Source organism: Gobius niger, assembly GCF_951799975.1.
Source record: "Gobius niger genome assembly, chromosome: 12".
Lineage (NCBI taxonomy): Eukaryota > Metazoa > Chordata > Actinopteri > Gobiiformes > Gobiidae > Gobius > Gobius niger.
The window spans coordinates 13,227,105-13,253,979 of NC_136863.1; the positions used below are offsets into that span (position 1 = coordinate 13,227,105).

The 26,875-nt window shown below is 41.6% G+C and overlaps 1 protein-coding gene across 1 annotated transcript; it reads right to left on the reverse strand.

Moving 5' to 3' along the window:
• Positions 1 to 191: 191 nt before the first annotated feature.
• On the reverse strand, positions 192 to 25,608 carry LOC306971135 (uncharacterized protein). The gene is made up of 14 exons (XM_079567292.1): positions 25,384 to 25,608; positions 8,813 to 8,886; positions 8,656 to 8,741; positions 8,236 to 8,275; positions 8,059 to 8,139; positions 7,869 to 7,976; positions 7,676 to 7,785; positions 6,002 to 6,050; positions 3,750 to 3,870; positions 3,411 to 3,505; positions 3,090 to 3,155; positions 2,848 to 2,947; positions 2,314 to 2,466; positions 192 to 2,069 (listed from the first exon to the last, which is right to left on the reverse strand). Exons 1-14 carry the CDS (start codon positions 25,433 to 25,435, stop codon positions 781 to 783), a joined length of 2,424 nt encoding a protein of 807 aa, XP_079423418.1. The 5' UTR covers positions 25,436 to 25,608; the 3' UTR covers positions 192 to 780.
• Between the last annotated feature and the right edge of the window lie 1,267 nt (positions 25,609 to 26,875).

Consider the following 26,875-nt stretch of genomic DNA (forward strand, 5'->3'; position numbering starts at 1 on the left):
ATCAAAAATGAACAAATAACAAATAAATACAGTATGTACACTGAAGAAATACCAAACTAGCATTTATGCAGATTTTTTTTAAGGTCCTTAGAACAGTTTTGTTAAATATGGCTTATTTTTTGTCATGACAATAATCAATGAATTTATACACACAAAAAAACCCTATGTGACATTTGTGTACTGACAACTGTAATTATTTGTCCACAAGATGGAGCTATTACTGATAAATCCAACCCTATTCTTTTCATTTCAACTATGTCAGAAAGTAGAAAAAGACCAAAATCTAGACAAAACATTCACACATTGGTTTACTGCACCATATCCTGCGGCTGTTAAACCTTTTCTAAATAAAGCATGCTTTGGTGTAATCTCAAAGTTGTCCTTTGTTATCAGGACGTTCCCTCACATATGGTAAACAGACCATGAGGATGTGTGAGCCTGCTCACAGTTAACACAAGTATAAATAGAAATGTATAGACCTGGTGGTTACAAATACCACTCAATAAAAGCCCTTTAGTTGCTACCTTCAGTGCACTGTGACCGGATTATAACACTGTAGTTAGTGCAAGTGCCCTTGTACGACTGCATTATGTAACTCAAACTTAAATCAAACCTGGTTTCACAGGCGAGTCTATACAACTGTTTCATTAACTATCTGTAACAGCCCATGCTTACAAATAAAACAAACTATTTGCAGATCAATTGAAGTTATCTCTCACACACATGCAAAGTGCACACACAAGCGTGTTTATATACTGGCCATGAACCTGTAATGGCTTATTATCCAAAGGTCACTGATTTGGGCAGTTGCTGGCTCACCGGAGGCATCCGGCAAAAGTCTGGGCTGGATCTCACCAGTGGCACACCAACAGAAGAGGACTGTCCTGTAGCTCTTTGCCCTGGAGGGGAGCCAGTGTAAAGGAGTGGTGCCGGGAAGGCAGTGTGGTCCCTGGGGCTTCGAGTGAAAGCTTTAGTATAGTGAGGCGAGGTGGCTCTGTGAATGTCTGAACAGCTATGTCCACCACATTGAACAGGAGCCAGTCGGTCAGCAAAGTTTAATGGAGGTGGGGCAATGATCACTGAATCCTCTGACCAACACTCATCCCCCTCATACAGTGGCTGTTGGGTCAAAGCATGAAACGAAGGGGGACTTGGAGAAGGTGGGATGAACATCGGAGGTGGAGGAAGAGGATACTCAATGGGGTCATAGTCTTTGGCAATGGAATGCAGCTGTGGGGTCTTGGGTAATTCTTCTGGAGTCGTACCCAACAGCCTTTCTATGCACCGCTCATCATCATCTCCTTCAGAAAGGTTGTCATACTGGGAGGTGTTAGAAGGCCGCCGGTCTCCCGTATGACCTGGAACGTAGAGGGAAACAGGGAATTTAGTTGGCTTTGGCGGAGGTAGTCTGGGAGAGGATGACGATGAGGACGTTGTGAAGACACGAGTTGGGGAGGGTTTTTTTTGCAGAATGTCGAGCGATGTGATTGGTTTGGGGCCAATTTTAGGCTTCACTTGAGTGTTCGGTGAAGAACTCAAAGTGGGCTTTTGAGGTTCCGACTCTCTGTGTGTACTCTCCTCCGTGTAACAAAAAGGCGGAGGTGGCAGTTCTGGTAGGTCTATGATATCTGATTGGATCTGTAAAGTATCTAAAGCAGGAGCCTCGTAAGGAGGAGGCCACTCCACTTGCTCCTCTTGCAGTTCCGGAAGTCCAGGCTGGTTGCAAAGTTGTACCCTGATCTGGCCGTCCTGTGGGTGTGAACGTTCCACTGCTCCATCGAGAGGAGGCTTGTTTACTTTTGGAGGTGTTGGGGGAGGTCTGCAGGGTTTTATCGGAGAGTGTACCTCTACAGGGTCTGAACATGGCAGAGCTTCTGTGATTCTTTTACAGTCTTCAGCTTCCAGAGGAGACGTGGTCGGGTGTAAAGAAATACTGTCTCTCTCCTGGACTTCTGTGTTGGACTGGCTGTGGTCTTGTAGATCAGTTTTGACCTCGAGAGGAGAGTCGGGGTGGTTGGGAACTGGTCTCTCCTGACCCAGTGGTTTTCGTGGCAGCTCCTCTGACTTGGCTAAAAAGGGTAATGGAGAATAGGAATGCATTAGCCATAGTTAAACCTGTTTTTGACTCAGGCATAACTAAAGATTGAGTGAATGTTTAATTCAGATGGATTTAAACATCTGATTTGTGGAATCCATGTCTGATGGACTCCAAACATACACTTATAAGTAGACATAATGCAGTTACTAGTCAGTAACTAATATTACTATGTGTGCCTCCATAATGATTTGCTTAGATTAAGTAGAAAATGGCACCTGGAGGAGGATGGTCCAACTTCTTACTCCGCAGCTCAGACATGGCTGCTTGCAACTGTTCAATCACCACATCATCGGGTAAAAAGAAAGAAACTGATAATTCCTCTTGAATTAACTCCCTCAGGTCCTCCAATGGAAGTTTTTGTAGTCGCTCTGTTGGCAAACAAAACACACACATGCAAACTGAAAAATGGGTGAGGGGTTAATCTATAAGGTCAAAGGTTGCCTAACCTCAGGGGACCATGAAACTTTAAACTTAATGTGTAAAAACTGTGGGAGATGACTTCAACCAGTAAGATAAGCTAAAGGTTGTGTAAGTGTCCAATGGAAAGTCAGCATTTATTCCTCTACACTGCGACAAACCACTTTCATTATGTAAGCTATCCCGTTAGCTGGCAGCCAACCCGCGAGGCAGCGTGCCATGTAATCCATGCAGTGACACTGTGTACAATAGCAACAGCAACCTCTGGTGTATCCAGGCATGAACCAGCTCTGGTGACTCAGGAAAATAAAGCAGCCGGCGAAACTACTCACTCTTGTGCAGTTTGAGAGTTGTATAAGCCATGGCAGTGAGCATCTTCTCCCCCTCCAGTATGTAGATGTCCCATAATCGCAGAGTGAGGGTGAAAGGGCTCTGTTATGTAAGACAATCAACAAGAAAAATCCAGATGTATCTCAGTATTTATCACAAATACAGATGGAAGACTGCACTGGTGTAAGTGAACAGTGCAGATGTGCAGCACTGTAAACAGCTGGGTCGCGCTCCAAATACTCACTCTGTCAATGAAGCACTGCAGAAACCATTTAGTGGTGTAAATCCCAGTCGTCATCTGCTCTTTATCCTGTGTGTCAGAAACAAATGAGGAAAGAGTCTCCAAGGGAAGTCACTCCTCATAATCTATTGTCACTCATGAATCTCTTTGTAGCTTAAAAGGAGCGCTCCTTGCTTTTGTGGAGATACTGATCTAACCATGTGGACTGCAGCTTTCTGCATTAATCAGATAATGACTGACCCGGTTTAAATATATTTCAGCTTTAGAGACAGTGCAGCTGCAGACCTCTAGTACGCACATTTCCACAGTTGCATCGTAACTCACCAGGTGCTTCTTTAGCTTAGGCAGCATTTTGGAGAGGATAAGCTCATGGTGTGCCTGGAAACGATGAAGTTTAGGGAATCCTGGAATGAAGAATCCTAGGAGGAGCCGCAACAATCATAAATTAGGTATTTCCTCACATAGAATAATGTTGAGTTTCCTTTGCTCGTGCACAATAGAATATTTGGTAATCATTTTTACATCTAGTCATTAATGAAATAGCACAAAATCAACAATAAAACCTTATAACAAGATGTTCAACGTATAACAATGGAGATATTTCATTTGCGATTCAATGTGCACCACCAGGACTCTTACGTAAATATGATATGAACGTCTCACCGTGCATTGCGTGTTTGCTGTTGGTGAGGAGCTGGGACAGGGCCCAGAAAGCGTCCTCCTCATTCAGGTACATGAGCAAGATGGCGGCGATCTGACTCATGCCTTGGCAGTAGCTCACCTCCTTCGGGGGAACGAGAAAGAAAGCGAGACGTTTTAGGACCAATGGCAAAAAGGCCCATTATTTATAATTTAAAATAACATGCATGTGGCAAGAGATGGGAGCAGGAGTGCACCTGAATGTCTGATGCGTGGCGTGAAAACGACTGAAACTACGCACTGGACCTCAACACTAGTTATATAAACAGTTTAGGCAAAAGTTGTTCAAATATTTACAGCGCCCTCTTCCATTACCAATGATTTAGTTCAAACGAATCTCTCTGTATTTACAAAAAGGTAGACACATATGGGCTGTTTGTCTAAATTAAAGTCGAGCCATAGCACAGTTCAAGACGGGACACTTTCCTTTGAGGGATCGCAGGTTGCTTTGAGGTTATTCTACAAATTCCCTGCATTCTCTGCTCCCATCACATAGGCGCAAAAGGACAAACATGCTCTTCTCTTGTCCCCCTTTCCTCTCACTCTCTGCCGCTCTCTCCCACTGACCCACTTTCCCGTGAGTGACATGGGAGACCGGGTGGGGGGGAAAGGAAAATGCCCACTTCCTTTGGCTCCAACACCTCCACCACACAGGAACTGTCCAGCCATAAAGCCCATAAAAAACTGTGTGTGTTTGGAAAGCAGAGTCAGCAATATCTGCACACGATTGCCTTGACTTAGGAGGAACTGTCAGGCTAAGCACAAACGATTCACCTCTAGAAGCTTTTAAAACATTTGGGGAGTAAAGCAATGTGTTTTACAGTTAAGTAAGGATTAAACAACGAGGAGCCGTGCATTATACAGTTTTATACCAAGGTCTGGGTGAATACTAAATTCTGATTGGCTAACTACCGTGCGCTAAAACTGTATAACGCACAGTTAGTCCGGCAACAGTAACAGTAAATCATGTTCGCCTGACTAAATGTGCGTTATACACTCCACTGCAGCTGTTTCCATGGTAACGACAAACATCTGAGCTGGTGTTCCTCCGCGAAGTGCATTAAAAGTGTCTAATGTTTAATCCGCTCATACCACACAAACGGAAACTGTTCATTGTGGCCTGTTTTTTTTTTTTTTTTTTTAAGTCCGGGGCAGGAGTTATTTTATAACTAGTTGAAACTAGTTCCAACTCAAATTTTTGTGCGTTATACAGTCTTAACGCATGGCAGTTAGCCAATCAGAATTGAGTATTCACCCAGACCATGTTATAGATACAGACGGGAAACACAATTTTTCACTCTTTTTAGCAATTTTCTGGTGGAATATGAACCTATTTATCACACAGAAATAAAGTCAAGTCCAAATCGGGTCCATATGGATGTTTTTCCACAGCAGGTCGTTCAGTAGAAGTGAAAAAACAGCAGTCGTAGCTGGCGCCAGCTAGCATTTAGCACGATGCTAACATATAGCATCATGATAGCATTCCGTTATTTATGTATTTATGGGCTGTTGAACCACTTTGCTCCTCCCCATGTCTTCGTATCTTTATTTAGTAGAAAACTATATCAATCATTCAGCATTTGTTTAAGTAGTTTGGGAATAATTAGAGAAAGTTTAAATTTTTCTCCAAATTGTTTTCCCCCTTAACTGTTTTCAAGCATGACCATATATGGGCGATTCCAGAGATGCCCTCCGTTTCTATAAGCCAGCTTGTTAAGTCATGGATGGTACGGCTGTATGATATTGCGGAATGATTTTTATTGCAGTATTAGGTGGCGCAATATCCATACTGCAAGACAGAAGCCACAGTACATCGCAAAATCACTTTTTTTTTAGCCTTGTTTTGTTCCCATTTTAGTATATGTTTCTTATCTAGTGGTGTTTTGACCAAATGTTGAGAGAAAAATCCCAATTGCTTATGATTTTTGTATTGTTACCGCAGTATTCAAGACAGTTTTTTCTCCTAATGTGTAGCCCAGTTGGATGCTCTTAAAGATGAGGAAAAGAATGCACGGATTATACCCCAGATGGCTATACATTTTAACTCGAGCCATTCTCATAAATAAAATAAGATCCCGCACACAGATGGGCTTTCAGTGCGTGGTCTATTCCTCAGTGTTTGGCAAACCAAGACTCTGTATGTACTCAAGACTCCTCCATATTATGTAACAGACACACTTTGGCACACACACACGCACAGCCTCAAACAAACTTACCGTGTTGTAGACCGAGTAGGCTGCCAGGACGTGGAACAGGGCCTGCTGCCTGGAAGGGGAACAAAAAAAAATCTTGAAAAACTCCTGGGCCACATGCATACACTATACAAAAAAATCATCAATCATTTAGTTTAAAAGGAAATGTCAATGTCCAAATGTTTTAAAAAAATATATTTCTAAATGATCTAATATGCCAACAAAAAAAAACCTTGCTTTGATTATTCTGACCAGTTTATATTCGTCCAATCTTCTCTCTAATGGTCTACACCTGACCTATTTCAACTGCCCACTACAATGGTTTATGAATAATTAAATATTGTGGTCTGCATTTATCATAAAGTGATTTATGAACATGGTCTGACACTACTGATAAAAAACACTCATACGAAACAAATGAATTAATTATATTAAATCACCCAACACTTTCTGGCAGTGAAAGCGGGGCTGCTAATGTCTGCATACTATGGGAAGGAAGGCAGGACATTAACCTCTTACTCACCCCCTGCCTCAACCAAGAGCATTTTCTCCAGTTCGGCTTTACCCAAACCTAAAAGCTTCTCAAATGGAGATTACAGACTATAGGTCATAGTAACGCCTGATTTGAAAGCTAAGACCTACAAGAAAAACTGATGTTAACGGATCCTTTTCCTCGTGCTATCGTCACTTTTTTCACGTTCTTTTTCATCTCAGTTTTGGTACTTTTTTTTTTTAGTTTTGTCACTTTTTGCTGCACTTTTATCGCTTATTTTGGTCACTTTTTTATGTTGTTTTTGTCACATTATTGCCACTTTCTTGTAGAGTTTTGTCACATTTTTTGGCGCTTTTTGGTTGCACTTTTGCAGCTTTTTATTGTGTTTTAATCCTCGCTTTCTTGTTGTTTTTGTTGCTATTTTGACACTTTGTTCAAGAAGCTTTTAGATTTGGGAAACTGGAAAAAATGTGTTTGGTTAAGAGGTTAACAAATAGTGCCGGCCCCCTACAGGCCAACCTGCCATAGAGACCTGTTGTAGAGAGCAGGAAAGCCGCTTTAAATAGCAATACTGTGTGCAGAGAACGCCTGTTGACTTGGAGGGGAAGCAGTGGGCAGTCAAGCAGGATGGAGCACTGCTTTGCTCTGTGCTCTCAGTGGCTTTGAACTAAATAGGAAGTAGATGACGAAAAGAAAGAAGAGCTCTTTGCAACACATTGGGTCTTTGGTTTGACAAGTGAGAGGCTGTAATGAATGTACAGGATGTCAACTGAATTTTTAGGCACATAGAAGCGCTGTTATGTCTGGGATGGTGCATTCACACAGTTGGACAGTGGTGCATCTCATGCACATGTACATATTGTTATGAGCATTTCTGTTTGAATGTCATTTCCTGTGAGGCTTTGTGCACTGACAGGAAGACTAATAAAACTAAGAGGAAACCACCACTTGGTGATGTGAGCGTGTGTGTTGAGGTCACAACCAAATGGAGTCTTTGCAAGGGCAACTCTAAACAATTGACAAAAGGCTCCAGACAAAAGGTAACGTCTACATTATAGTGATAGAGCTAAATAATTCGGAATCTGATGAAGGCCTTGAGAAGCTCAACAAGTGATTTCCAATTAGTGACACATTATTAATACTAGGATAATTATCAAAAGAAAAATGCCAATCTTTTGTACTTGTACTTCACTCCAAATACTTACTTGACTCCAAAGCGGTCCCTGAACATGATGTGGTTCCTGAAGGTCCTATTGACATCCAAGTCGATCTGTTTGATTTCTGTGGAGAAGTTCCGGGCCTGTTTTTTCATTCTCTGTTCGTTGAAAAAAAAAAAAAAAAAGACAACTTAATGACACTTTTTGTATCCAAATGACTTCTTAACTTAACTTTACTTACCTCGTACTTCCCCTGGTTGTCTTGTTTTACTTTCTCTAAATTCAAAAGCAAAGCCCACGCTTGGCCTCTGAGCTGCAGCGGGATGCCTTTGTATACCCTCTTTACCAACTGGAGCAAATAGAGGAGGAATATGCCAAAATAATAAATCACAGTAATAATAATGATAAATTGCGTATTGTGAATCACACACCTTGTCGCTGTTTTTGTACTTGTCCCAGTTCTTTACCATCTTTAGCCATTTCTCCACACGCTCAATTTCTTGTAGCTTTTGCTGTGACAAAATGAATAATCGATTATTAGATTATCTGATGTGTGAAATAGACAACATTTTTGATGGCTTGCAACAGTTATAATAAGGTTTTGTTACCTTCTCCTCGACAACACTGGGTATTGGGAGCTCCTTCTCGCTGAAGAGAAACAAAACATGCTGGAATAAGTTGATGTTTTAATACAAAATTAAAGAAAGTACAGATTACAGAAAGCGATTGCCCATACGGAGTAGTGAGACAGTTTTTTTTTTACATTGGGAAGCAGATTGTGGTCAAAAATAGCATTTTTCCAGCTCAGACAGTAGCTAAAACCAATCTTTAGATTCTCAAAACATTAGCATATGCATGTTTACTCATGCCACTCACCCATTCAAGACCATCTCCTCTAGTTACTTGTTAATTCAAGATTGATTTGAACATTTTTAAGCACCCGGGCTCTCAGGTCAAACTCTCTCCACTCACTGTCCCCTCAACCCAACTTAAACCTAACCTAACCTTTGAGAAGTTTGACAACTTACTGCAAGAATCCAAATCTGTCTGTGACCTTATAGATGCTGAAGTCTGCATCCTCCCATGGGTCAATATTGACGCCCTCTTGCCGGCCCTGAAAACACAGCTCTTTGAAACTGACACAATACGACACAAGAGCTGTGATCTGCGGAGCGTCACATTTACCTTGTCATATTTGTGGATGATTTCAGCACGTTCCTCGATTATCAGCGCATCGATGTCTTTCTTCATGTCAAAATCTGAAAGAGAAAAGGATGCAGTGAAATGCTTTGAGGAGGTTTTGAGGAGGTTTTGAGTGGGAATCTTTTAACCTCTTAATCCCCGCCTTAAACGAGCACATTTTCTCCAGCTTTACCCCAATCTAAAAGCGTCTGAACTGGTGCTTACAGCCAACAGGCTGTATGTGTCACGCCTCATTTGAAAGCTAAGACCTAGAAAACTCATCTAAACGGATCTCTTTCCTCAAGTCGTCGTCACTTTTTGACCCCTTTTTGACCCCTTTTTGACCCCTTTTTTTGAGTTATTAATCACTTTTTTGCTGCTTTTTGTTGTTCTCGTTTTTTCCCCCTATTCTGATGCTTTTTTCACTAAGCTCTTAGATTTTGGTAAAGCCATTAGGAGAAAATGTGTTCGGTTCAGGTGGTTAATCTAACAATCTTTTTTTTCCTGACAAAACTTTGGATAATGATGATCACAATTGAATTCACGGAATAAGGTTACAGAACGAGACAATAGATAAGCTGCCGCCATATGCATGTCGTCATGGGCAACAGGCCAACGTCAATGAATTAACACATAACTGCATGTCGATGAACAGAGGTGTAAAGTAATGATGTAAAAATTTAAAATTACAAGTGAAATGTACAAATCCGAAGTACATTTACTTTAATTAAAGGTGCTGTAGGAGCCTAAATTATGTTTGTTCTGTAAATAGTTTCAATCAGTTTAAGACATAATTATTTTTGTTTGGTAACTTTATGGTTATTTTGGTTTATTTACTTTTCTTCATTTTGGTATTTGGTAATTATTTTTTGTCATATTTTGTTTGGTTAGGCTATAGGTGTCGCTATATCATGACGCCGCACAGTGTCGCATTGGTGGGGATGGCACAGAATGGAGCCAAACAGTTTTTAGACCACTGCTACCCCTTTTTTGTAATCCCCTGTCAGTCTGTCATGTAATGTATGTTTTTTCTCACTAAAGAGTTTTTAACTGCACTTCTTGACTCCATGGATTTTATTATTGACGGTGTTGGATTACTTTACGACATGCTAAGGGCGCAGCGAGTCATGCTGGCTTCATATAATTTTAGAACCTACATTTAGTCTAAAAACTCGCTCCAAATGGACTACTGGACAGTGGAAATACCCGACAATCAGATGAGTACAAGTGGATCATGAACTTTTGTGTCAAAACGGTGATTGAAGACGAAAACGCCGAAGCACTAGCCTCTCTTTGTTTGCTGCTGCTAACCTGGACCACGCCGTGGCGCGGCTATTACGCACGAGTGAATACCTTGGATAAAAGCCGTTTTCGTGGATATTCTGGACATTTCTGTGGATTATTCGTTCCTTCCTAATTTGTGGATTATTATTGTGGAAAAAGAACGATCAAAATGTCGGAAGATCTGGAGCAAATTGGAGAAAAACGGACAATAAAGTTGACCGAGCGGGCTATGGAGGACTACAAAACAAGGTACCTAAATGCACGCAAACAAAAGTTGTCTCAAATATCAAGAATGATTAATCACCTTGATGAGTTAATGAAAACGGATGAAAATGCAGATGTTGTCAAAAACAAAGTACGTGTGGATTATCACAGTTTGCATCAAGAGTTCTGTGAAATAAATGCGGGGCTTATGAACTATATGTCCGAAGAGGATTATGTGGAGGATCAAAATACGTGGTTTGAATCTAAAAACAAGCACATAAATGACTACTTTTGGAAATGTGAGAACTGTATGAAGAATGTTTTGAAACCTACGGCACAAACTGAGCACGCAGCGGTGGGTGTGCTTGGCGCAAAGGCACCTGCACCAGCGCCCGTGGTCGAGGTCAGATCTTTGCGCGCTGACCAAGTGGACAATAAGTCAACAAGGAGCGGAGCGCAAAGTCGGCGTTCGGGCTCATCTCATGGAAGCCGTAGTTCAACATCTTCGATCAGGATAAAGGCAGAGCTGGAACGCGCGTCATTACAAGTTAAAGCTGCTGCGCTACAGGGAAAGCTGGCTATCGAAAAAGAACAAGCTGAAATAATGGCACAAGAAAAGCTGAGAGCCGTGGAGTTTGAGACGCATCAAAAACGACTTGAGGCGGAAATTAAAGCAAAGAAAGAAATGCATGACATTCAAACCGCACTGGCTGAGTCGGAGGCTAAAATGGAGGTGTTGCAAAAATACAGCTCACAGTGCGTCCAAGCTCGTTCTGACTTTAGCAGTGATGGCGGTGATAATGAGGATGGTGATGGTGGTGTGAACAACGATGCTGATGGAGATGTATTGGACATTGATTATTCAAAGGCGCAACCATTGGAAAGGCAACAGCCGCTGCCATCTGCTGGATCAGAAATGAACAACATGCACAGAGAACTACTACCACCTGTATCCCAATTTTCATCTCGGCATGTTTGGCCAGCACCTAATGTTTCATCAGCACCCAATCCTAGAAACAAGACACCACTGCCAACAGTCATGCCACCAAGAGCCTCAACAGCCCTTAACCTGGAACTAGCTGATGGGCCAGCCTTTGACAGCTTGTGCAAAGCCATAAATCAACAGGCCAGTGTTACTGACTATTTGGTGAAAAATCACAAGGCTACTCTACTTCCTGAAATAAAAATTTCAACGTTTAGCGGTGACCCACTTCAATTTCAGACCTTCATCAGATCTATTGAACACAGCATTGAAGGCCGCACAAGTGATGCATGCGACCGATTGCAGTTTCTTTTGCAATACACCAGTGGTCAACCACATGAACTGGTAAAAAGCTGTATTCATATGGAGCCGACAGCTGGATATACTAAGGCAAAGACTTTGCTTAAAGAGTTTTTTGGAGACGATTTTAAAATTGCAGATGCCTATATGAAAGAAATAATGGACTGGCCAACAATTAGGTCAGAAGATGGCGCTGCACTACACTCTTTTGCACTCTTTCTCACTGGATGCTCCAATGCCATGTCAGATATCACTTACCTGGAAGATTTGGACAACACTACAAACATCAAGTTGCTGGTAAGCAAAGTTCCTTACAAACTTAAAGAAACTTGGAGAAAATGTGCATGTGACTTACAAGAAAGAACAAAAAGAAGAGTCAAATTTAAGGATTTTGTTGATTTTATTACAAAACAAGCCAAATACATGGTACATCCACTTTATGGAAGCATAAAAGAAACAAATAGTGACTTTGTACCCTTCCACCAAAGATCAAAATCAAGGGTCCAAGATCCACCAAAGTCCAAGAAAGTCTTCAGCACAGCAGTTGTTTCTTCCTTGGTGGAAAACAAAGATGATACATCACAAAATCAGAAAGTGTCATACATACCTGTGGATGCAAATGCTAAACCTTGTGCTTACTGTAAAGGAGAGCATCACAGTCTTGCTGTCTGTAGGAAGCTCAAAGCCAAGTCGCACAAAGAAAAAATAGACTTTTTGAGACGCAGAGGTTTATGTTTTGCTTGTTTGAAACACGGACATATGGGCAATGGTTGTAAAGAAAAGGCAACTTGTCAAGAGTGTTCAGGACCACACCCAACTTTGCTGCATATAAATTTTAAACCCAAAGAATCACAATCTACAAATGAAAACCATGAGCAGCAAACGGTGTCAAGTGCTCTGGTACAGACTATGGAGACTCATCGCCACACAGGGGCCGGTAAAGAAGACTGCACACTCTCTATTGTGCCGGTGTGTGTGAAAGCTGTAAAAGGGACTAAAGTAGTACATACCTATGCATTTCTGGATCCAGGAAGCACAGCTACTTTTGCCACAGAGTCACTGATAAATGAACTGAATATGAATGGACATAACACAAGTATTTTGCTCAGGACAATGGGAAGAGAATCTGTTGTGAACACTTGTATTGTGAACGGACTGGAAATCAGCAGTTTGGATAGTGAGCACTTTATCCAGTTGTCTGAAGTTTACTCACAAAGGTCGATTCCAGTAAGCAAGGAGAACATCCCTCGCCAAGAAGATGTGAATAATTGGTCCCACCTGAAAGAAGTGAAAATCCCTGTTATCCAAGCCAACATTGGATTGCTCATCGGAGCAAATGTACCCAAAGCTATGGAACCACATCAAGTGGTAAAAAGTGTGGATAACGGACCATACGCTGTGAGGACAATACTAGGCTGGACAATAAACGGGCCGCTGCGAGGTGGAGGAGAGACCAAACAGGATGATGCATGGACTAAAGTGACTGTAAACAGGATTTCTGTTGCCAGGTTGGATGAGTTGTGGCAGCTTCAGTTTAAACAGGACTTTCCTGATGCTGGACAAACTGAGGAGCTTGAGATGTCAAAGGATGATCATCAGTTTATTTCCATGGTGTCTCGATCTGCAGAGCTGAAAAATGGACATTACAGTGTTTGTCTCCCAATCAAAAATGAATTTCTGCAAATGCCAAAAAATCGATCAGTGGCAGAGCAACGTGCACTGAATCTAAAGAGAAGATTTTCCAAAGATGACAGCTACTACAAGGAATATGTGGCATTTATGGACAACATTTTGGAGAAAGGCTATGCAGTGGAGATAACAAACGCTGAAAATGCAACATCTGCTGGTCGAAAATGGTACTTACCTCATCACGGAGTCAGACATCCTGTTAAACAAAAGCTGCGCGTTGTCTTTGATTCTGGAGCCAGTTTTCAAGGAACATCTCTGAATCAAGAACTACTGCAAGGACCAGATCTGACAAGCTCATTAGTTGGGGTGCTTTTGAGATTTCGTCAGGAGATTGTTGCCATGATGGCTGATGTGGAGGCCATGTTTTATCAAGTACGAGTGAGTGATGGTGATACAGACCTCCTCAGATTTCTCTGGTGGCCTCATGGCGATTACAGTAAAGAGCTGGTGGATCACAAGATGTTGGTACACATTTTTGGAGCTACGTCATCACCAAGTGTAGCTACTTTTGCAATGCAAAAATGTGCAACTGATTTTGGAGCTGAGTTCGGCCAAGAAGCAACAAGAACAGTCTTCAAGAACTTTTATGTAGATGACTGTATTAAGTCCGTCAAGGATGAAGACAGCGCTGTTGTACTTGCTGCTGCTCTGACGGAAATGCTGGCTAAAGGAGGCTTCAAGCTGACAAAGTGGTCCAGTAACAGCCGAACACTGCTCAATACCATACCAGTAAATGAACGAGCTACTGGATTTCAAGATTTGGATTTGGACAAAGATTGCCTACCAATGGAGAGAGCTCTGGGAATACAGTGGTGTGCTGAAATGGATCAGTTCAAGTTCAAAATCAATCTCAAAGAGCGTCCGCACACCAGAAGAGGATTGCTTTCCCTGGTTAGTTCCATTTTTGATCCACTGGGTTTGCTCGCTCCAGTCATTTTACCAGCGAAGAGACTTCTTCAGGAGTTGTGTCGTCTGAAATATTCCTGGGATGAAGAGCTACCAGATAACATCATCAAAAGTTGGAAAAAGTGGCTTTCTGGCCTCAAGCTGCTGGAAGGATTTGAAGTGGCCAGATGCATCAAAACTAAGCAATTTGGTAAACCAGTCTCTGCACAGCTTCACCATTTTGCTGATGCGAGTGAAGATGCTTATGGCACGACAAGCTACCTGGTGCTGCATAATGACACTGGTGATGCACAGTCCACTCTGCTGATGGCCAGAGCCAGAGTCGCACCTCTGAAAACGCCCACTATCCCAAGGTTGGAGCTCACAGCTGCTACAGTGGCAGTGAAGATGGACACGCTGTTGAGAAAGGAGCTGGAGTTGGAGCTAAAAGACTCAGTATTTTGGTCTGACAGTACAGCAGTCATTAAGTACTTGAACAGTGAAACGTCAAGATTCAAAACCTTTGTGGCGAACCGTGTTACAGCCATTCTGCAGCACTCACAACCGTGTCAGTGGAGGTATGTGAATTCCATCTCTAACCCTGCAGATTGTGCCTCCAGAGGGCTCACGGCAGAGGCCTTCCTGCAGAGTGAAAATTGGCTGTCTGGACCGAACTTTATTCTCCAGTCACCTGATCTGTGGCCCACCAATCCAGATCCCACAGTTTTGGTTTGTGAAGACCTGGAGGTGAAGAGAGTGGCTCAAATACACGCGGTTCAGGTACAACTCAGCAATGCGACAGGCAAGTTAATGCTTCATTTTTCTTCCTGGATCAAGTTGAAGCGAGCTGTTGCTTGGTTTCTCAAGCTGAAAACGCTGTTGATGGAGCTGAGGATGAAAAGAAAGGAAATGTTGACTTCAAATAATGATCACAAAATGATGGATGTGAAATCAAAATTCAAAGGAGTTGATTTGACTTATGCTGATTTGGATGAAGCTGAAACAGAAATTGTGAAATATTTCCAAATGCAGTACTTTCAAGAGGACATAATGACATTAAAGGAACACAACAGAGTCAAGAGAAGTAGCCCACTACACAAATTAAGTCCGGTGTTTCAAGACGGAGTGATGAGAGTGGGTGGAAGATTGAGTCGATCAGCCATGCCAGCTGAATTCAAGCAGCCAGTTATTCTACCGAAGCAGTCACATGTTGCCTCTCTTGTGCTGAGAAACGTTCATGAAGTTACAGCTCATGCAGGCAGAAATCACATGTTGGCTAAATTAAGAGAAAAGTTTTGGATTTCTGGAGCTGGTGGAGCTATCCGGAAGTTGCTCTCAAAATGCATTGTCTGCAGAAGGCTCCATGGCTCTACTGGGAAACAATTAATGGCTGACTTACCTGAATGTAGGCTGCTACCTGACGATCCGCCTTTTACCAGAGTTGGGATGGATTACTTTGGTCCTTTCCTGGTGCGAAGAGGAAGAGCCCAAGTAAAAAGATATGGAGTCATCTTCACATGTCTTGCTGTGAGAGCTGTCCACCTGGAAGTTGCATCTTCGTTGGACACAGATGCATGTCTTAATGCAATAAGGAGGTTTGCTGCAAGACGAGGACAAGTGAAGGAGATGTACTCTGACAATGGCACCAATCTGAAAGCAGCGGATGCGGAGTTGAAACAAGCTATTCAGCAATGGAACAGCAGCCAAATTGCAAAAAATCTGCAACAAAAGGGAGTTGCATGGCATTTCAACCCACCAGCAGGCTCGCACCATGGTGGCTGCTGGGAACGATTGATACGCTCTGTAAGAAAGATACTGAATGTGACATTGAAAGAGCAAGTTTTGGAAGAAGAAGGCCTACATACGCTGTTATGTGAAGCAGAAGCGGTCATTAACAGCAGACCTATTACAAGAGCTTCTTCAGATTTGCATGATTTGGAGGCCCTAACGCCTAATCACTTGCTTTTGCTCAAAACTAAACCATTGTTGCCCCCTGGTGTTTTCAATAAGGAGGATCAATATGCCAGGAGAAGATGGAAACAAGTCCAGTACCTGGCAGATATCTTCTGGAAGCGCTGGTGTAAAGAATACCTCACACAGCTACAGGAACGCCAGAGGTGGTCCACAACTGGAAGAAATCTTCACGTGGGAGATATAGTGATGATCGTGGATGAGAGCTCACCCAGAAACTCATGGCCACTTGGAAGAGTGGTAGAGACATTTCCCGACAGAAAAGGTCTCGTCCGTCAAGTCAAAGTCAGGACCAAAAGCTCTGAGCTGTTGCGGCCAGTGACAAAGCTGTGTCTACTACAAGAAGCTGAAGAGACATGAGTTCTATAACCTGATTAGACTCCTTGAACCATCTACGTTTGAGGCTCCCTTTAATGAATTAATCTGTTGGTAATTGTTACGTAAACTTGCTAACAATTAGGGGCCGGTAATGTAGGAGCCTAAATTATGTTTGTTCTGTAAATAGTTTCAATCAGTTTAAGACATAATTATTTTTGTTTGGTAACTTTATGGTTATTTTGGTTTATTTACTTTTCTTCATTTTGGTATTTGGTAATTATTTTTTGTCATATTTTGTTTGGTTAGGCTATAGGTGTCGCTATATCATGACGCCGCACAGTGTCGCATTGGTGGGGATGGCACAGAATGGAGCCAAACAGTTTTTAGACCACTGCTACCCCTTTTTTGTAATCCCCTGTCAGTCTGTCATGTAATGTATGTTTTTTCTCACTAAAGAGTTTTTAACTGCACTTCTTGACTCCATGGATTTTATTATTGACGGTGTTGGATTACTTTACGACATGCTAAGGGCGCAGCGAGTCATGCTGGCTTCATATAATTTTAGAACCTACAGGTGCTTTATGGAACTTTTTATGCAAAGTAAAAACAAAAACCTTGATCTTTTTGTGACCCAATGGCTGAATGAGTGGTTAGCATGGCACCTTTACTTTCCATCACGGTGGCTTCTACGACGGGATCAATTTTTTTGTGGGTTTTCTGGTGAGAGGGGGAGAAAACCTACCAGAAACTCTAAAAATAATTGATCCTGGAGCCGCCGTGATGGAAAGTAACTCATAAAGCCGCTAGGTCACTGAAAGGTCATATACGGACTAATAGAATTTATTTTTCCACATAAATAGCACCATAATGCACCGTTAAGTAAATGTTATAACAAATACTTTTAACTTTTACATTACAACATGAGCCTGGGTCTGTACTTTCGACTCTATTTTTGGATTGGCTCAAAGGAAAAGTATTTTAAATTGTAGTTTAAACACATTAAGAGGCTGCGCTGAAGGTGAATCTAAACGCTGCAGTAAAGTACTTCCAAACAATCAAGTCTGAAAACACCAGCACCTCATGCTACACCTCTATTGAAAAATACACTAACTCTTCCTTTTTCAAATCTTTTCTTTTCAAAGTATATATTTCATGCTCAAAGTATATTTGAAACAGATTTTTCGAATGTGGTACTGTGATACACAACTTTGGCAGTTTGGCACTACTATCTCTCTCTCTCTCCCACCCTGATCTGCAGCATAAGCCTCTCCTGGCCTGATGGAAAACAGCATGGATCAGCTGTTCAGCAGATGACCGGATCACAACTGTGGTTTTCAGCATACCATCCTCGCCACTTGTTTCTTACATCAGTATCCAATCAGCGACGATAACCGTTTAGGTGGTTAATAGTTGGATTTTGATTCAGGGCACTCAGCAGTGTTTGCACAGTAAATGACACGTCAGTCAGTAAAACGTCAATAGAAACAAGATACAACTGGATAAAAACACAAAAATGAACCTCACACAATTATCAGCACAACAACTATGTCATATGTGCGGACAGCTGGCTTCACAGAATGTCGCCTGCCGTGTCTGCATCAACAGTTGTCATGGCACCTGCCCCTCATACTCAAACTTAAAGGCATAGGACATGTTTGTTTTTGCCACAATTGTATTTAAGATTTTGCTAGAATGTTTTCTGTAGTTTTCTTTGGTTGGACATTTTTGAATTTCTACACCTCCTGCCCAGCAACCATACTGTACCAATGGAGCACAAGTGTGTCTGAGTTCTATGGACCTTTACCTCTTCCTATGTCACAATTATTTAGAACATAAAAATATGAACTGCTCACAATTCTCCCCAAAACGACTGATATTCAATTAAAGGCAGTCAGCTAACATGGGCAAACTTTCAGCTAGGGCTGAGTTAGGGCTGGGAGATATGGACCAAAAGTCACATCCCGATATTTTTCCGCAAAGTGAGAGCTGTGAAATGAAATGTTAAGTTAACGTCAAAGCCAAATACAAGTAGTTTTATTGAAAACTCACTATAAAATGTAAACATAAACACTGTATAACAAAGCTCCGTAAGGTGCAAATTTTAATAAAAAAATATCTTAAATAAAAATAGCCTATAAAACAAAATAGGTCAGTCTTTTTCTGAGGGCAGTATTCAGCTCCCATCAGCGACTTGCCTGAAGCAAGTATTACAGTGCAACTTTGAACTATATCGATATATGCGATATGGTCAAATTCCATATTTCATTTAAAAATATATCTATATATCTTAAATATCGATATATCGTCCAGCCCTAGGCTGAGTACCCTTACACAATACCCGTATTGTATCGGAAAGAAAACTTTAGGCACGTCTGCTATAGAGAAAATAAAAGCATCAAAAGCAGGTTTCTGACTAAAATACATTACGTATCTTTAGAGACCAAGTTTTCCTGGGAAAAGTGGTAAAAGGAAGTAACTTGGTTGTTTCAGCTGAAATAAATGATACAAATTTAAAATAAATGGTCTTTTATGGAATAAATGAACATTGCTGTTCTGCTTCTGGTTCTAGATGACAAATATTTTTGTATAGGTATTGAAAATTGGTATCGTAAGTAAAAATCGTTAAAGTGCCAGTATAAAAAAAAAATTAAATGGTACCCAGCAATACTTTTAACCAGTTCTGCTCTGCATTTTTTTCCCTTTATGGAAAAGTAAATCTTTCTGTTCATTCGGTCCATTTACAAAATGATCCACAGGCCCATTTCCTGTGTTGAGTCTTGACCAAGCACAAGTTTGTTGTAGTGTCCAAGGGAAGTGACTAAGCAGCAGTTGTACACATACACAAAGTTAATCTTCTCTGCTTCTCAAATGCAAGGAAGTTTGGCTGGAATCTATTATCTAACATGGTCTTTTGGGGAAAAAAATGAATAAATAAATGAAAATCATCTATGTTGTGTGTTGTGTAGCCAGCTCTGGGGCGGCCGCTAAGCCTTTGAGCCTCAGTGACATAATTTCCTGTTATGACACACAACTCTAAATGTAGGATGTTCATGTATCACGGAGTAACCGCAAACGGCTCGCAGAGGATTCAGAATCACATCTGTATGACTGGATGTTTGCAACTATAACATCACATCTTTGGTAATGGTTTGTCCCAAAATAAAATTACACTGACGCAGCAACTTCAGTATTTAGGCATCAGCAAGTGCTAAACATCCAAGCACAAAAAGTAAAGAACTTTGAAGTGCTTTATAGTCACACTTGTTGATTAGCCCCAGTCGTAATGAGCACTATCAGATTTATTTTGGCAGATTACACCACGCAGCCCATCCAAATGAGAGTTTGAGATTAGACCAGGCTGGCAGCGACAGTTATGTGAAGCCTTGGAAAGTCTGACAGCGGTGGGCTTTGCGAGAGATAAGAGTGCCTACTGTGTGTGTAAGCTCGTAATGTGTATGTGTGGGAAATGTCTCTATCTGAAATCTTTGAAACCAAATAAGGGCGTGGTGGAGGCATTATACGTTTCCTGAGGCACAAGTACAGAGGCAGGATCCAGGTTTTAAAACTACCTACACATTTATCGTAATTGCATAAGTTGGTTGTGTAGCCCTGTCGTCAGAGTTTCATAGAAAAACTCACGCAATGGAAAGTAGATGACCACAACTTAAGCACCTCTGCCAGCCAAGCCTCACCTGTCACACATCTGTCTTTATGTTTTTACGGCAAAAATATAAACTATAATCAGAGGTCCACATGAAACTATGACCCGACACTGATGTGGGTCTTTACCACCCACTAAAAAACCACTAAGGGCGTCAGAAATAGCCATCGTTCCAAAAATAAAGCTTTAAATATCAACACCTAAAACTGTAGTGTTGCAACTACTTCACAAGTGCAGAAATAACCTGTAAAACTATGACATTATGGAATTCAACCTGGGCCAGTCCAACATGTTCATTATAGAGAAAGGGTGTATTACGGAGATTCACGTTTTCACGTTCACGAAACCAAGTCAAGTGCCAATCAAACAACATGCTGCGGCTCAGGAAAAGAACCAGACACAGTTTCCAGACTCCCAGTGTGTTCCCCTCAGCATCAATAACGGAGGACGATACAAACCCTCCACTGTAGCCACGATATCCTCTAAAACAAAACAAAAAAGCCATTGTTGTTATTGCCATAGAGAAAAGTGGACGTTTAGAGCTTCATTTTAACATGCCTTCTGCAGTCATACACAGCGTTAAACACTGGATAACACACAAACATGTGTTTTGCAGGTGTGATGGCGCCTGCATGGACAATGGCTAATTGTTTCCTCCAACCCACCATTTCCTTTTGGGACAGACTTCTATGGGACAGACTCATAATAACAACCAATGACAACAGCGTTCTAAATTTGCCACAAACTAAAACGCAGATCCATGTAGAGTTAAAAAGTGAGTAATCAAAACAGAACACGATGGTCTAATCTTTTGTCTGGGCCCTTTTCCTCTCTCCCTGGCTTTTGTAGAGGGCTTATGCATGGAAATAGCCACCACAGAGACCGTCGGGCCCAAGGGCAAAACATCCAGAACAGAAGGAGTCAGGGAAAGCACAAGGCTGAGAATAGCTTAACGTCCCTAGGGGGGTTTCTGTCCTGTCCCACTCCGTATTGTCTGTCGGACTTAGAATTTTTCCAAAGTTAATCACTGAGAATGAGAAAAAAGGATTCTCGAGTGGCATAGACCATCTTAAAACAACTTGACCTTTCCCCCAACTTCAGGGAGGAAATAACAAAGGTGGAGTTAGAGGAAGGGGGCTCTGTATCGCTTCGCCCTGCCCACACGGCTGGCTCTGAGAGTGAAGCTTGTTGCTGCCGTCTGTGCCATGTGCTTTACAGGAGAGGCAGAACTTTTAAAAAATGTTGGAATGACGGGGACCGGAATGTCACGGGAACAGCATTCCTGACCACATGACCGCAGTTGGGACCCTGGTGAGAAAGCCACATTCTCATAAAGACATCCTCTTCCCGGCAATAGTGGCATCATAACATTGGCGGCACTGTGAGCGAGCAGAAAACAGGAACAGGAACTTTTGGGGAAGCATTTTACAACCAAACAGACAGATTGGTATTGAGTTATATTACTCTATTCATTTACTCTTCACCAAGGATAACATAATACAACCATACTGTACATCTTCACTGCTGGTTGATTACTAAAAAAGTATTTTTGTCCACTGACATGTCACCAAAAATTAAGTGACGCTATGTGAGCCAAAATGATTATTATTAATACCAAAAATACCCTGTAAAATAGACATACCGGACGAATAGGAACACTGGAGGAGGAAAATTCCAACAAGATGACCCCATAAAGCCAAGCCACCACACAGACACTAAAGGCCTATTATGTCCTGATCCCATCACAGTTTTCAGGCTATGAGACACATTACTGCAACAATAACGTGACCTCTTTAATGGCACTGAGATGATGACATGATGGGATGATACAGACGGGAGTTTTGGTTAAAAGACGGAGGGCAAGACCTTCATTTGTCTATATAATAAAGATTAAGATTTACTTCCCTGCATGTCCAGTGTCCACAAAGCGAAATTTGCTTTATGCAAATGACTCATACTTCAATGTGACTGAGGCAACCTGTCAGGAGGAGCAGTCTGCGACCACAGCGCCCACTTCTCTTACACCCAGACGGCGCTTTCTTTCTATTCTACAGTCACGTGTCTGTGCTCGGCTACTTTTAACCTAGTTAGCAGGGCAGGGCAATAATCTGTATCACGATATAAAAAATAAATATCACGTTAACGATATATTGATGACAAAGGAAAAATGACTTCCAAATCCCAGCCTTTAACGGCATACTATTTTTCTGAACCCAGTTTACATCCTTCATTTCATTTAACTTTTTGACTGTATTCTACAGTCAGTGTTTATGCTGCTCTGATGGAGCTGAGCGTAGCATAAATTATATTGTGTCCACAACGAAATAAAAAATGATATCGCGATATGCGATACAATATGGCCCACCCCTACTAGTCAGGAAGATGAACTCTCTCCCTTCCCTGCCCTCAGCCAGCATTCACATGTTCTGGTCCACTCCAGGCCCCCGGAGAACACTGAAACGTACTTTACCTGTAGCTGGAAGCTTTAGCCTATTGTGTATGTATTGGATTGATAAGGAAAGTCGCAGACACGGAGCTTCTCTCGGTGTCTGCGACCTTATCAAACCTGGGGTTCCACACAGAAAAGCCCACTTGACCCGGTGATAACAAAAAAGAACATTCTTACTAGGGGTGGGCCATATCATATCGCAAGATCATTTTTTTTATATCGTTGTGGACATGATATAATTTATGCTACGCTCTATCAGAGCAGTATAAACACTGGTTGTAGAACACAGGGACAGATGCTTAAAAAGTAAAATGAAATGCTTGAGTAGATCATATTTGCAAGGAAATGAGTATGCTGTTACAAAAATTATAATAATAATCTTCCCAATAGGCGTAAGGATGGGATTTTGAAGTAATTTAACCTTTGTCAATTATATTGTCAAATATATCGTCATCGTGATATTTCGTTTTTATATCATGATATAGATTTTAGGCCATATCGCCCTGCCCTAATTCTGTAAAAGACAATAGTGCTTAACACTCTACACTAAACATCTGCATCAGCAAGTGCCAACTTTTTTATACTATCCATAGAATATTTTTTCATAATACTACACACAGCAGCAAACATCCCTCTCTGTCTCAGCATCACTATGTGGTGACAGCCGACATCGGGCCTTTGACGGTTATCATAAAGCCACCATTCAGGCAAACAATAAGGCCATTGAAGGTCCTCTAGTGAAATAATATTATCACAAGAGAACACAAAGAGACCGCGTTCTTGAGAGATCACGATGTAAAGAATTGTGGCCATGCAGTAAAATAAACAACCACATTAAAAATATTTCAAATGAACACTCAGTCTCATGGAACTTTTTTTTTTTTTTTTTTTTTTGCATGCCTTGTATGTATTGTTTACTTTGAAAACAAATCATTGTATGTGACAGAAAATATACATCAGTGACCCTGCTGTTGTCTTTGGGCTCTTGTGGAATTTTGAGAAAGATGTTGCAAATACAAGGGACTCTGCGGAGAGCTTTGTGCTTCATCCTTTTCTCTAAATTGAAAACTATTCCTTTAATATGCCCGACCACAGCCATAATATATCGATCTGATGCTATTGAATAATAAGGTAATTGTAATTTAGGTAAACTGTTTTAATGAAGGACTGGCTTCCATTGTGTAAGTAGTCGTGCCCAAGGTAAGATAAAAGAAGTACAAAATGGAGCGATAAACCAGTAGGGCTGGGACGAACCCCTTTTGTCACGATCCGATACGTATCACGATACTCAAGGCCGATCCAATACATATCACGATACTCAAGGGCGATCCGATACGTATCCCAATTCAATAAGTAATGATAATGTAATGTGATAAGTAATATATGTTAATCTTCAAAATGTGTACAAAGAAAACAGTCATGTGTCAATGTGCTGTTATAATGGAAAACGAAGGAGTTCATGATAAAAATGCCGCCAAACAGAAGTATTGAAAGTATTGCGATACTTGATAAGTAAGTATTGTGATCCACATCCGATCCGATATTTTATCCCAGCCCTATAAACCAGTATTTTCTCTGTGGATTTCTTTTCAGCTTTGAACTTTTGGGTTAAATGCTAAAATGTCAACCCTACAAAAAAAAATCGTTAACTGAATTCTAATAGGATAGTAGCTGGCAAGTGAGGAGCCGGCTTATCAAATGACCCAAATCTTTCAAAACACAGAATTTCATAAAAACATTGGGATTAACACGGCCACAAAACCCCAACGTTGGAAAGGACACACTATGAGCATAAATCAACCTATTACGCTACACATGAGGGGAGGTGCCTTATGAAACAATAGTAGGACATGGGAGCCAAATGATAGTGAAACAGTGCAGCAGCAGACACCTGGTAACAGAGGAGGAGAGCTCACACAGTTCGTAGCCTCCCCCACTCCCCACAGAAACCAGCCAGCCTTCCAGTTAACCTTCCAGAGGGGACCACGCATGACATGACGTGATATACACACACCAGTCACTGTCCTACTTCTGAGAGCAGCGGAATTTACTGTGGTTTAAAACAGAAGTAGAGGCTCGTCATAGCATCATGTCATAACAAACACAAAACAGATGAAAAACTATGGTTACCAGTGAAGACCGAAGTTCAAGAATAATGAAATAAGACAAAATGAATACCGACATACAAACGAAACTACTTGAGGAAGATGTAGTTGAACAAGCTTCCTCCATAATAGACCTGAAAAATTATTAATATTCAATCTGTTAACTAAACATTATGCATAATACATTTTGGTAGCCTATGGATTTCAATTATTTACTGATTCATGTGATTTTTAAACCTACATATTCTGACCAACCTAAATAAGTGATTATTTTACATTTTGTGGCTCAAGTGAAGATGAATAATGAAAGACCCAGAAAGAGGTTCAGAGGTCAGGCCACGATCATCATTAGCTCACCGTTTTCTTCAGTACATTCACAAAATCCCCATTGACCAGTTAATGCCCAGCGAGAAAGCCCCAGGCCACTGTCAGTAATGCAAAAATCAGAGGTCCCATGAGAGACAAACAAAACCATACCCTAATAGGTGCACTGATGTAATTCTCAGAAGAAAATCAAAGATCTTAAACTAAGCAATTTTGACTTGATGGATTTGGAAAGTTTGACAGACAAATCAAAACACATAAGGACACAAGCGTCTACATATTGGGCACCCACACACTACTGAAATGATGAGTTGATGACAGTAATGGCGTTGAATGCAAGCAACAAAATACCGGAAAACATGATCAGAAGAACCAGCCGATTGCCGCTGCTTGATAACTTACCGTGTGGACCAGTGACTTCCCGTCTGCTGCTGCTCTGTACCTGTACAAACATCCACTATTCTCATTCTCCTCCCCGCTTGTCGTGGAGGAAAACTCGTGTCACCAAACCAGTGACTATGAAGCTCAAATGAGATCAGTATTGATGGTAAAACAACTCCTGTCCCTGGCTCCGCATGCCGCTTTCCTCTTCAGTGTGTGTGCGCGCGTGTGAGGCGCAGCTGTGCTTCACTGCCGACGTGAACCAGTGTGTGACAGGCAGCACGCGCACAGATGCGAACTGGAGCGACTGCAAGTTCAGGACCGCAGATTCAGAACTCTTTTTTTTTTTTTTTTTTTAAACGCGCTCTCATTACGAGTGTTCTGTGAATGTTAATCAATAAAAATAAATAAATAGATAAAAACTAGGAGCTTATATATAATAAAGACTAGTTATATCTGCGGGCGCTCTGCAGTCCTGAATCTGCGGCTACTCCATTCTGCAGGAGAAGGATGTATCACGCATGGGCGCCTCTTAAAATTGAAGCCTATGGTTTCATTTTAACACTGTTGCTTTTATGTTGAGTATCGGCAATCCTTCTATCTGAAAGCTTCAAATAAGGTAACTAAAATAATTGCTATAATATCGTTACCAACGTCACATTTCGGCCCGTTGATGATGGTTGATGATGGCCTGCTTGCTAGTTTTAACTGGCTTGAAATTGGCTGAGATGTGCAGCTAAAATAAAACTCCGATTTTTCTTTAAAAAAACAAAAAGTATAATCAAGATTTAGCTGAAAAGAGACCAGTGCTCCTCAAACTGTGTTTCCTGACTATTTGGACAACTTTTTAGATTGGGCTTCTAACTGTAATATGGCTCCATCTAGTGGCATAAATATTTTTAATAGTGGAACCAAAACACATAGAGTATGAAGGTCAGGACCGTGGCTGCCAAAACAATTAGTATATAAATAAATAAAACACATTTCCAAAGAAATGCATGCATTTATTATAATATGTGAATGTATTTATATATATATTTTTTTTTTTGTGGAAAAAGGTGGTTTCCCCTCTACAGGTCGGTGGGGAGTCCTTACCTCAAGTGGAGGAGTTCAAGCATCTCGGGGTCTTGTTCACGAGTGAGGGACGGATGGAGCGTGAGATCGATAGACGGATCGGTGCGGCGTCAGCAGTGATGCGGTCGCTGTATCGGTCTGTCGTGGTGAAGAGGGAGCTGAGTCGGGAGGCAAAGCTCTCGATTTACCGATCAATCTACATTCCCACCCTCACCTATGGTCATGAGATTTGGGTCATGATCGAAAGGACAAGATCGCGAATACAAGCGGCCGAAATGAGTTTCCTTCGCAGGGTGTCTGGGCGCACCCTTCGAGATCGGGTGAGGAGCTCAGTTTCCCGGGAGGAGCTCGGAGTAGAGTCGCTGCTCCTTCACGTCGAAAGGAGCAGCTGAGGTGGCTCGGGCATCTGTTCTGGATGCCTCCTGGTCGCCTCCCGCGG